The sequence below is a fragment of the Cynoglossus semilaevis genome, chromosome 16 (assembly GCF_000523025.1).
Source record: "Cynoglossus semilaevis isolate Cse_v1.0 chromosome 16, Cse_v1.0, whole genome shotgun sequence".
Taxonomy (NCBI): Eukaryota; Metazoa; Chordata; class Actinopteri; order Pleuronectiformes; family Cynoglossidae; genus Cynoglossus; species Cynoglossus semilaevis.
The window spans coordinates 10,938,034-10,951,053 of record NC_024322.1 but is presented as its reverse complement, the minus strand read 5'-3'; the positions used below and the strand labels follow the sequence as shown (position 1 = coordinate 10,951,053).

The 13,020-nt window shown below is 38.8% G+C and overlaps 1 protein-coding gene and 1 long non-coding RNA gene across 2 annotated transcripts in view; one reads left to right on the top strand and one right to left on the bottom strand.

Annotated features, from left to right (window-relative positions):
* myo16 (myosin XVI) overlaps positions 1-13,020 on the top strand; it is a 73,358-nt gene that overhangs the window by 10,688 nt on the left and 49,650 nt on the right. Inside the window, exons 3-7 of the mRNA XM_025063610.1 lie at positions 4,083-4,153; positions 4,335-4,478; positions 9,963-10,071; positions 11,870-11,994; positions 12,123-12,248. Of these exons, the coding sequence (XP_024919378.1) occupies positions 4,083-4,153; positions 4,335-4,478; positions 9,963-10,071; positions 11,870-11,994; positions 12,123-12,248 (575 nt within the window). The remainder of the gene's footprint in view (positions 1-4,082; positions 4,154-4,334; positions 4,479-9,962; positions 10,072-11,869; positions 11,995-12,122; positions 12,249-13,020) is intronic.
* On the bottom strand, positions 4,035-6,879 carry LOC112488268 (uncharacterized). The gene is made up of 3 exons (XR_003052143.1): positions 5,891-6,879; positions 4,327-4,475; positions 4,035-4,173 (listed from the first exon to the last, which is right to left on the bottom strand). It is a non-coding gene; the product is annotated as an uncharacterized LOC112488268 (long non-coding RNA).

The following is a 13,020-nucleotide window of genomic DNA, read 5'->3' as shown; positions in this document are numbered from 1 at the left end:
AGACACCAACGAGGAGGCAGCAGCTGCTGTCCGTTGATACCAAACCTATATCACATTTATATTTGTCCTCCACTTCTACAGACCATCCATACTTGATATGATCTTTATCAGGTTTTCATTTTACTGTGATCTTGGGGGGGGGTAATCAGATTTGATGTGTTGTTGAAGTGTGTTGAATGATTTGTGTAACCAGGTGAATTTACAAGTTAATAAAAAATATAAAATGAAGAAATATATGAAAATATAAATGTTAATTTTACCCTGAGGAGCAAATATTTTAGCAAATAAGGTTTCCCAAATTTTCAAATTGTTTTTTTTTTGGAAGCTGCAAAAAGGAATGGCTCGTCATGTTTTTATGTGACATCATGGCTCTGAAACTCCTGCTCTGTGTATGTCAACCTGTGCATAGGGTCAATAAGTAGTTGGTGATGAAAGTGTAATCGTTGCATGCGTTTCTGCCACAAAAAGCACAGAGGTTTATTAGTGTGTGCTCACATGCAGCTCCAGCCTCCTGTTATTGATCAGAGCTCAGCTCCGAGCTGCAGGAGATCAAACCAGTGACTCACGGACTTTCTAATCAGTGAAAGTGAGGCAAGCTTGGCAACTGGAAAAGCTTTCTGTCCCTGGTGCTATTCAGAGGCTACGGTGTTAAACACATGAAAATAATTTAAACGTAAATGTAATATATATGCCGCGCTCAGAAGTGACGTACTGCTGTATAGAGGATATGACAATGGGCCCCTGTGAAACACACATAAGAACGAGAATATATTTATAGATACACAAGAAGTATTCCAAAGAAATATTTTATATTAATATTATATTAAATTAATATTTTATTGGTCTCCTATCAGTCAGGGGCCCTTAGAATCATCCTAACCCCCTCATATAGCATTTGAGTAGTTGTTCAGAAATCTGAGAAAGCAGCCAATAAAACTGCTGCTTTCTGCCCTTTCATATCAGACATAAATATTTTAATATTTGCCCCATGCATTTGTAGCATCATTATTAATTTCTTATTTATAAGAGACATTTTCAAATCCTTTATTTTTTCATTTGTATTTGAAGTATACATGTATACTTGAAATGAAACAGAAACATTTCACTAACGAAGTCACACATTGATGTTTTCCTGTAGCACAGTAGACTGGGATTAAAGGCGTGTCAGGCGACTGTCATGTTTTTGACAGAATGGGGCCTTTAATTCTGCGGAGGTGATACAGAAGGATGACGTCATTTCTCTGGAAAACCCCACATCCAGCGTCGGACGATATTTATGTTATTCTGCTTAAAATCATAAAACATCTCCATGATACTTGTTACTCTGGCCTTCCTTTCTAGTCAGATGAGTACTGGCGCATGTAAAGTCTGCATAATAACAGCCAAACATGCCGTGGCCCTCCTGACTTTAACACCACTTAACAAACAGATGATAGAATTTGCCACGGGGGAAATATTTAACCTCTATTTCAGTGGTGCATGCATTGAAACGGGAGCAAATGTGGTATAATTAGCTGTGTCATCTCCCCTGCTAAGCTTTAAAGGAGTTATTTGACTTTTCCAACACATACAGCTGGTCTGAGGTCAGGGAAATTCTCAGTGGGGAAACAATAGACACTTTAGCCCGGCGCGGACTCAGTCATCCTGTTGTTTGTAAGTAGAGTGCGACTAATTCTTCCCCAAGTTGACATGGTTTTAACCTTTGAACGTGCTCAAAATGAAAATAAGAATGCAAGTCCATTTTTACAGTATATATTTTTAAGTCAGTAAATGTCCAAAATGTAAACCAACATTAGTAAAAATGTTGGATGTTGTGTTTTTTAAGGAACCTTTCCATGTTGCATTGCACTTTATGTGCACTTGTTATGATATTCTGAGTCTTTAAGGATGTGAAGGATCAGAAAAAACTGCTTGGCCCGTGGTAAAATATGAGTTTGTTTTGTTCCACTGACTTGAAAATTGGTGAACAATATAAAATAGCAAACATTGCTTAGAATGTCAAATCAGGAGCTGCTCATTGTTCAATGACATGAATGTGCAGGGGACATTTGTGTATTCACCCTAAATGTATTGCAGAATACACACATTTACTGCATTAAATCACTGTACTGTATCTGTGACATATCCTTGTTTCCTTCACTCAGCCCGTCATAATATGAGACGTATGTAGTTTTAACATTTCTGTAGAGATTGTACTTTAGCCTTTTTCCATCAGAATCGAAAACAGGAAAAATGTCAACCCTCATTTTAAAAACAGGGCAGTGAGGTGAGACGCTGCTTCTCGGCCTATGACTGTTTGATAAGGTCAGAAAAGACAGACGGATTGATAACAGTGAGGGACTTGAGCTCAATCTCATCTGGGACTGCGGAGGAATGAGACTGGATGTGGAGAGAAAGTGTGTGAGATGCAGAAAATTGGCAGTCGTTCTTTGAGTGTGTATTATGGAGCTGCAGCTCAGGGATCTTATCCAATGCATACAGTAGTTTTTTTGGCATCAAGAATAACTAGAGATGCATGGAGGTTACAGTACAAAGGTAAAATCAATCTAATCCTGCATATAAATACATACTATATCAACATACAGTATATGTGTCATACTGCAAAATATACCCTCAAATACACCATAATCACCAACAAATAACTGAAGTCATGTGGTCACTGACGAAGGTTCTCTCCCATCTTTCAACTACAGACACAGCTTTTTTATTATGATCTGGGACAAAAATCAATATCAGGTCAAAGTGCATTTGGCCTGTGTGATCCTAGTCTCTGAAATGCATTAGCTTCTGAATCACTGCGTACAGACACAGTTTCAAGTATGAAATACAACCTGAAATGTGATCAGAGGTTTGTGAACTTTAAAATACTGTATCAATATAAATGTGTGTTTGTGCATCGTAGAATCTAAAAAGAGGTACTGTATGCATGTTAATGTATAAAAAAAAACACTTTTTTTCTAGAAATGTATGTGGTCGATAACTAATTCTTCCTTAATGTACACAATTAGAAGCAGTGCTTCCTGAAATGGGAGTGGATCTGTGATGGTAGGAGGGCAATGGAGCGTTACATTTTCACTTTTAAAAAGAAACTGTCTGAGTTATTGTTGCCTTATCATGTGTTCACATACGATAATGTGAAAAACCCATGACTAAAATACTGTACGTGGTCCAACAACGGCAACCTGTAAAACCTACAGTCTATTGTATTAGGGGTGTTTTTCTCCTCTCCTTTGTGAAACCTACAGTCTACTGTATTAGGGGTGTTTTTCTCCTCTCCTGTTTCCTCCCCTTGCTACCATTTTATCTGGTTGCCATAGTAACACCATATATGTCTTGAACAGCTGTTCTGTAATTTTCCACTAAGTGACAGTAGGGTTTGCCTCATTCCCACTCATTCCCCTAGCACTATATTAAGAAAATGAAGGAAAACACACTAACACACACACACACACACAGCAGCTGGCTGTTGACAAAGATGTTTTATAAAGATTAAATGACTAAAAAAAAATGCTGTACCTCTTTAATAATGACATGATTAATGTTAACATGCCTTAAATAATAATAATTGGTAGGCTATTCTGTTCTGACTTCCTATGTGACTATCAGTTGATTTTATTTTTCTGCCAGACATTTGACAATAATTTTTAAAATAATTATTAATTTATTATTAATTTATGCAATTGCAGTGCCTTGATTTCATTGAGGTTTGGTTCACAGTCATAGCCATAAATACAATAGTACTAATAATTGGCATAATAGTGTGTCCTGGTGTTTCGGTTTTTCGTCCTTGGTTTCCTCATTTTTGGTTTTCGGTTTGGGCCTCATTTTTATGTAAAAACAAAAAAAGTTTTTGCAACATTTTGGTTCATACAATGTGTCATTGTGACTGGGTTTTCGTGGTTCACTGGAGCACAAACCCTCACATGCACAGCATCAGAGTCAGACGTGCACTGATGTACCGAGGGCAGTCAGAGGACTCAGGGTTTGGACAGGGACACTCACACATGAGTGTGGGTGCTGTGTGTTCATGGTTACATTCCCCTCGCAGCAGGTGTTAACGCACTGATGTCGTTTTATTGCAGTGCTGCGTCTCCTGAAAGCGGGAGCCAATCACAACTGTCTCATCTCTTCTGGAGGATCCCTGCTCCACTTGGTGAGACTCACACACACAAACTATTGATTGTTTTATAGAACATTCCACACAGTGTTTATTTAAACATTTAAAACATTGTTTACGTATAAAAATGATTCATGTTGCACTCACACCAACAGCAACATCCACACTCGATGTTACACCATCATTATCTAAATGTACACATGCTCTACCTTTGCAGTGTGCTCGTCATGACAACGTGTTTGTGGCCGAGCTTCTGATCGAGCGAGGCCTGAATGTCAACCTGCAGGATGAAGACCTGTGGACCGCCCTGCATGTAGCATCAGCCTGTGACCATGCAGACGTCGTACTGCTGCTGCTGCTGGTGAGAAACAGAAAAGCATGGACGTGAGCTTTATTGAACTGGCTGAAGTGTAACTCCGAACCATATTCTAGCTTTATTTAGGAAGTCTGCCTTATCCATATTTGTCAGAGAAACACAATACAAATGTGGAGGTCAAGACAATTTTCATCTTGAGAAAAATAACTTTAAGTCTGTCGATTGAATAACAAATAGAGATGCCCTGAGCGAATTTGACTAAAACCCCATTTAAAACCAACCCTAAAAAACTATATTCTGTTAAACCTATTAAATGTTTGTCTCTCCAGCATTTAAAATTTCAAACCATAAACAGAAATTAACATAAACACATGCACAATATAAAAATAACAACAAAGAAATGTTATTTTTATCAAGGCTATATCCAATTATGCCACTTCCAAAAAGTGTTTTTAATATCTCACCTAGAAGTGTCATAATTCTAGTCTTCTTTGATCAAGTGGCTTCACCTTGATCCTTTATGTTCCATCTTTTTATCGTTTGTTGTTCAGTACGAGTTCCTGCTTTGCTTTCTTTCACAAGAAAAAAAAAACCAAACTGCGTGACTGCAGTTTGTAGCTTGGTGCAGTTTTTTACTGGATTTATAGTCAGGTTTGTTTGACCAGATCTGGACTGATGTTGTCTGTCCATCAGACTGACATCTGTCAGACTGTAAACTGACAGTAAACTGACACCTGGTGTTCTGGACTGTTCATAGACAAGCAGTACATCCAATAAATTGATGTTTCTGCAGTGAAGTTGTGAAAAGTACACTTTTGTTCAGTTAGGTTTGTTTTCCTAATAGATAATATAATGATAGAGAAGGAGATACTTAACGCTCCCCCTAGAGGCAGCAAACAAATCTCTCATTAACCACACATCTAGAAGTGCATTAGTGTCTGGTAAAGAAACTTTTCTTTGCATGAGTCACATGTACTTTGGAGCTAAAGAAAGCAAACATTTGTGAATAAGTTTTCCCCCAGAGCTGATTTCTTTTTAGCACACCTCCCTGAGGGCCAAATATCTACGATGACACCAAGAAAATGGCAATATTAAAACATGCAGATTTTAGAATCTGACTTTAACAACAAGAAAAAACAAAGCTGCTAAAGTCGTGTGGTTTTTGTCCATAGAAATGGTTTGTAGGTGTACAAGGTCCACAAAAATAGGACGTAGCAACGACTTAGATTAGCAATCATCTCCTACTTTATAAACATTATTCTTTTATGGGATTCTATGTATACTTTATTCTCAAAATAAATCAGTCCACTCATTTAATTATTCTGTAATTGCCTTTTCTCTCTGGAGTAAGATAAACACTAAACACACATTTTACTTCGCCGGCATAATTACTGGAGAAGATGGTTTCAAAGGGAAAACCAAGATGTGCCTTGACTACAGTGGTAAAAATAGCTCACCGTAGCAGTCGCTGTGGAAATTCCCAAATAGCAACACGCTATTCCTTTACTGCCATTCATGTAGTTCAGCTCTGGGCTTCAGCATAGACCCCAGCAGCCCCCAGTCGTTCTGCTCTCTTCTCCATCTGCTGTCTTATCAGCTCTGCAAGTAGAAGATCTTTAATTCTAAATGTACCGTGAAAGGGTTAACACACGACTGAAAATGGAACAGTAGCTTCTCTCCAAACGGCCTGAGTGACAGCCTTATCTGTGATTGGCAGTGTTGGAAATTGGACTGTTAATACCAGTCTTTCCTGTAATGTACGTCCGTTGCTCTCCCCGCTTCCCCTGCCCTTCTACTCTGTCCTTGAGTTTGTGCTTCTGGTGCTTGCACGTTTCAGACGTTTTGCTGACAGAGATGTTACCAAGCTGTTCTTGTGGGGGAAACTGAGGGTTTGATGATAAGTCTGGGTCCATTGTCTTTTCGTGTTGGAATTTGCTGCACTGTTAATTCTCTTATCTCCTGCCTTCAAGCAGTAGAAGAGGCAAAAAGTTTGGTTTTTATCTGTTATTTTCAAAACCAGTCTCTTCTGAAAAAATAAAAAAAAATAAAATGATAACTTATACTTTTGCACGGTACTAATATTATAGATAGATTTTCACACATTTCATAATAATAATACAAATACATTTTGTCCCACCATCGGGGGTGAGTCAGGGTGAGTCAACCTACACGGGCTGCCACAGGAGGCGCCATTAAGTATGTGGTTCCTCTAAGGCTGGAACCCAGGAGCTTTGAACAAATTTAGGGAAAAATATCTTTTCTCTCTTTAATGATCATAATAATTTATCAGTGCAAAGATGTCACCCATGGAGAAATGAATTCTCTTCTAAAATACAGCTTTTTAGATTTTAGATTTTAAAAACCCACTGAACCTCCAATTGGCCCAGTTTCTATGGCTGTGAGTGACAAGTTTAAAATTTCTCAAATATCAGTCCTTTGAAGTCAAACCCGAGCCTCTGGCTGCTCCATGCTGGAGACTCACATCAGTGGTACACACTGTAGATACTGCGGGTGTTCAAACACCATTGGAAGTTTCCTACTATCGCAGACTTGTACCACAAAACAGCAGGAAAGACTTGGTGTGACACGGAAATGGTTTCATTTTCGTTTAAAACCAGAAAAAGCATTTTTCCGACATGCTGTGGTTGTAGTGGTGCAGTCTGAGTGCCTTACACTGAGCAGAGGTAACGGTCTGTGTCAGTTTGGACTGAAGTCTTATTGCTTTGTCCTAAAACACTTACCTTGCTATAAATTAGGGCTATCAAACAATTAATTTTTTTCATCAGATTAATCATGACGGTAATTAATCCAGATAAGTCAACCTTCCAAGGTATTAAAAAAATGTATTCCTCATGTGTGTCCTATGGGACTGGGGACAAACTGCAGCTCATTTGTTTCTGTCATAGCTTATCATGAGACCACAGCCTGTATTTGTGTCCTGGTCTCTGTGTCCACGGCTTTCACCTGATATTAGGAGCATGAAACATTTGTTTCCTCAAAGTAAAGCAACAATAACCAGTGCCATATTTACTGAAGCTTTAAAAGCAACACTTCCAGCTGTAGTCAAAATGCATGGTAATGCTTGGTACTAAAGTCCAACGACCACTGTATATGAGAGACTAAAGTCCAACGACCACTGTATATGAAGCTAAATTTGATGGGTTTTTTTTAATGTTTTTCTTTGAAATTTTACCATAATAAAAATTCTGTTCTTTCGATTAGTCACAAACAGAAACAGGTGTGAAATACATTTATTCACCTGCAGGTTTTTGTTTTCTCAATTCCTGGAAGGCACAGCCAGTTTTGGTCATATTGAGTAATGTTGATTCATCACCATTAATCATGATTAATCATGATCACAATGAATTGTATTTAGGTAGGCAGTGATAGTTGGATTTAATAGTCACTTGACCACTGGACTCCTCCACACAGACTCCTCTATTGACCTTAGTAATGAATGGTCTGGGTCAGCAGACACCTTTAGGACCTCACACTTACTGTACAGTTATACTGTCTTCACAGACAGAAAAGCCTACGCTTGAATGGAAAAGCCTAGAAAAAGCCTATGTCTGTGTATGGTGGAGAAAGGTCAGCGTGATAAAGAATAATCCAATCATTGTATGCGTTGAATACCTGTTAGTGTGTATGCTGTTGTATGGTCCTGGTTTAATTGAAGCGAGAACTGTCCTAAATATGGTGATAAGGCTTGAGTGTGTGTGCTCATAAATATTCCCATGAATAATCACAAAGCAGCAGCTGTAAGTCATTAATTGATTCTCTTTGTTCACCCTCAGCAAACCCTCCTCAGTGAGTACAACACTGCTGGATGACACACAATGGAAATGCAAACAGATTTGCCGATACATCAATTTGAGAGCATTAGCTTATTAGCTTAGCACAGGCTAATTATATCGTCATTCTTCAAACATCTGCAAAAATATATTTCAGAATTAAAAAAGCATGGTAAGTTGTCAGTTTTAGTGGTGAGTGAATGGGGTTTGGAGGCCAGTGTCCTCACAGTGCTTTTCTGCTACTGTATGAGCTGGCTCTCTGTCTCTACTGACATTTTAACCCATTTTCTCCCCATTTTCCTCCCTGCTATCTCTGCTATCCCGCTCTCTCAGCCTGGGGATGAAGCCATAAATCTTTTTTGCTGCACTGCATTTAGGTCATTAGAATTCTATTAGCTGTAAATATTCAATAAGGACACTCACTGAGAGTCCTCTGTCTCTGCCATCAGACCTGGTCTGGCTGTAATCTTTACACTGGCCTGTCCTTTATGGTTTGGTTAAACACTGACAAGTTATTTATTACAGAACGCTGGCAGTAATCATTCTGATAAATAGAGGGCATTTAAATGATATATAAGTGGATGATAAGAATAAGTGGCATTACAGAAAAATATGGTCAATACATATTCAGATATTTAACGTTTTAATTTACATGCTATTTTGTTTGCATCTTTAATTGCAACAACATAAAAGACCTGAGCAGTCTTTTCTAGTACCCCATCAATACAGCTGATGCTGTGAGGTTCATTTTAGTTGTTGCTTTTCCAGTGGTGCAGACATCATCATTTTAAGATGACATTTTTTTACATGTTTAAACTTGGTTTCTTCCAAAAATATCCAGCACTTCCTGGTTACTCTCTGACTGAGAGTTTTGAATGGCATCATCCTGTTTTTATATACTGCCCATCACCAAGTATTCAGGAGAAACTCCTCAGAGAAAATAAGTTATTATGCATCACAACATGAGTCATTAATAAACTGCTGCCTCCGTCAATGACTTCAAATGTTCACTTCACATAACATTCAGCAAAGTAACCAAAAAGATGAAGCTGTACATACTGTACTAAGTACTTCCTGTATTTCTGTTTTTATATTTTGTCTATGAATTTACTAAGGAACTCTAGTAGAGTTTAGAAAAAGAAAAGCCCATCATTCAAAACCATTCTGTGATCAGTGACTGTGCTGAAGCCACAGTCAGTCATAAGGCAAAGGTCCAGGTTGTTTAATTCTGCTATTATACAATCCTGCTGTGTTAGGTTTTTAAGTGAACTCCTTGTGTCATTGTGACACAGCTCACCACTGCACACAACCAAATGTGACCTCTGCATTTAACCCATCACCAAAGTGAACAGTGGGCAGCTTTAAGGGGAGCAGTGTGTGGGGCCGGTGCCATGCTCAGAGCACCTCAGTGGTGACTTGGCAGCTGGTGGACTCGAACCACTGGACAGCGCCACCACTGCATGTGTTATAGTCCTTGTTTAGTAAATGCACATTCATCTTGTCCCATGACCACCACCCCCCTCCCCCGTTGATCCCAGGTAACAGTAACCCCCATCCTTGCTCCTCACTGCACCCCCAGGCAGTTTAATTAGATTTTTTTTTTCTTTAAATGGAGGCATTGTCTCTCTGGCTCTGCCTCTGGAAAAGCGAGATAATTGTCAGCACTTCATCATCGATTCAGGTCTGATGAATAGAACTGGCTAAAAACACTCTTCATTTCTTCTTGTGCGTCTGACAGAACGGAGTGAACGTCATGCTTCAGGACGTCAATGGCAACATCCCACTGGACTACACCTCCGAGGGAACAGAGAGCAACTACGTCCTACGCAAATACCTGGAGGAAAATGGTAAAAGCTCCAGACCCAAGTTCTTGAATCTTCTATTATTTTGCTTTAATGACAGTTTTTTTTTAATGTGGAACGTCCTGTGATCCAACTCATTTTATTTTGAGCTTGAGGCTATATTGCATATTTTAGTCCTTTACTCAGGCATTTGTTGTTTTTTACATTGGGTTTAATAGAAGTGTTTTATACATATAATTATATATCTATATATACGTATATGTTACACTGTATATATATATATTTATGTTTATGTAAGTGCTTGTGAGTGGGTGGGTCTATGTGTAAAACAATTTCATAATTTATAAATATTTTATTTCTGAATAAATAGCATCCATTAACGTCTGATGAATAGGAATACAGAAATCGTCCACAGTTGAACAGGAAATATATGTCTTATACATGCAATACACCCACAGATATATTGATGGTGGATTACGAATGAGCCACTTGTCTCCCACACAGCAACATGGGAGCTGAGAAATAACTTGTCAAAAATCTAGGAGGACAAGCAGTGACAGTAACAGGTATCGCTCACTGACTGACAGGGGCTGACAGGAGCGTATGTGTCAATAATGGGGGTCTCCCACTATCCATCAGACTCTGACCACATTGAAAGAAATTGTAAAACAAACAATGTACTCTGAGTAACCAATTAAAGGTGGAATTATTATCATTTTTTAAGACTTTTTTTTTTGCTTCACTTAAACAAGCCCCTGCTGTAATTTCCATCCTTTACCCCTGATACTAGTCCACACATGCTGGGCTCTGCCTCTGTTGCTATAGCAACTTAGTTGCATCGCCTTCTTTCTAGTTCAATTTATGTGGCTATGGAAAAAACGGGTGGGGTGGACAGCCAATATTTCCTACCCTTATACATTAAAATGATTATATATACAGTATATACTGTAAATATATATATATCATTATGCCTACAAGCTTTGAGGCAATTTTGTGTTTGCTTAGATAAATTGATTAATTGATGAGACCAATGTATTTGTAAACATCCTATTAGTTAATGCCTCAGGTCTTGATGTTGATTCATTGATTAATTGACAGCCATGTGTGGCTATTACAGCAACTACAGTCACTGCACAAATGTGAGGTGGAGCAGTGTGGGGCATTGAAATAGGATCAATCTTTAGTGCTCTACTTCTGTTTTGGCCAAGGCTGTTAGCAGCAGTGGTGGTTCTGGGAAGATGTCCCTGTCCTTGGAACTGAAGGTGAATGTGTTGTCAGATGATAGGGTTAACATCTTTCATCTCATCACTTGGTTTTGAAATTATAGTAAAGATTGTTTTATGGTTTTGTGTTCCTGGTGTTGCATTCATAGTTAGCAGCAGGATCTCATGATGTGTAATGTTGCATTCATAGTCAGCAGCAGTTAGCAGCAGGATCTCATGATGTGTAGCCGGAACGACAGATGGGTTCAAATTTAGGGAACATGGTTACAGTGGGAGACCCCTTCTTGTGTTAAATGTAAATTGATACAAACCAAGTCTAGAAGTTACTATACTACTAACAGTTAACATTTTCTTGATGTCCGTACTGTATTTTTGTTTTGGTGGAACATGATGATTGACTTGCTGTACTGTTTTTATTTATTTTAATGTGACATTTCTCCTTGTCTGTCCAATCATGAATCACATCTACAAAACTGAAATCATTGTTTACATGAAATAAATTGTGACCACAGTATTGACATCAGATTGACATCTCATACAGTGGGACAACAGACTCAGTGAAGACCTGTACAGAACGTAGCCTCTGATTGTACCATTCACTGTGTGTTTTTTTTTCATAGGTGTCGACGTATCATCTCTACATACTATGAAGATGCAGAGAGCCAACACGATGTTGTCTGATGTCAGGCAGCTTGTAGCCTCAGGTGTGAGCCTGAGTCAGTCCAACGATGATGGGGTCACTCTGGTAAGTCAGGTCTCATGTGTTTGTGTAGGCCTCGACCTTTAACCCCCTCCCCAGCCCCCCCTTTCTATTCTGTCAATAGTTTATCCTCAGGACAAGCAAACCTTTACTATGACCTTTACTCCATTCAGCTCCACATAGCATGTGCCAGTGGTTACAGAGAAGTGGTGTCCCTGCTGCTGGAGAGTGGAGTGGACCCTCAAGCTGCTGACCACAACTTTTGGACCCCACTTCATCTGGCTGCCAAATACGGACAGGTGAGTCATAGGTAGGACAGGTATGAATATTAGAATGTTTGAAATGGTGTTAATGAGGTAAAAATGTCTCTGTGCCCAGCACTGATCTAACCTCATTCCAATCACTATTTAAATAATGAGGAGATGATTGATGCGTTGTTCCTCAGGGCTGGAATGCCTCCAGTTATTCTGCACACACTGTGATAAACCAGTAATTCCTGGCCTAATGATCGGGGTTCGTCAAACCTCAGCACCACAGATTGGTTCCTTAAAGCTTTTTGGATGAGACTTTTAATGGTCTCTCACTGAGGGGAGGAGATTGATTTGGGATTGATTTGATTGGTGGTTTGGGATTGGACCAAGTATAAAGTTGAAAGGAAGTTATCGTTGTGGGATGTTGCTGACTCAACTGGATTTCTAATCACACTTCTGCATTATTCACTTCTTCCTTGCAGGAGGAATTAATGTGCAAGATATTCATGAACTCATCACTCAATTACAATGCAAGATTTGTTTTAAGAAGAGTCATTTTTACATTTGTTCTCTATTTGTTCCTGATTTTGTTTTTACTAATTATTTCACACCAATTTGTTATTTTCACTCTAGTACAAAACCATTTTGTTAGTTTTTTGTTTCAGTGACGGTAAATCACACATTCAGACAGCACTCCACTCCAACTTCCCTGTGATTTCTTGTTCTTCAGACTGTGAATATGCAATTAGTCTGTGTGCCTGTGTGGGTGTGTTTCTTTTCTTTTTTTTAATATGTGAGTGCATCTGACTGACGAGTGGCA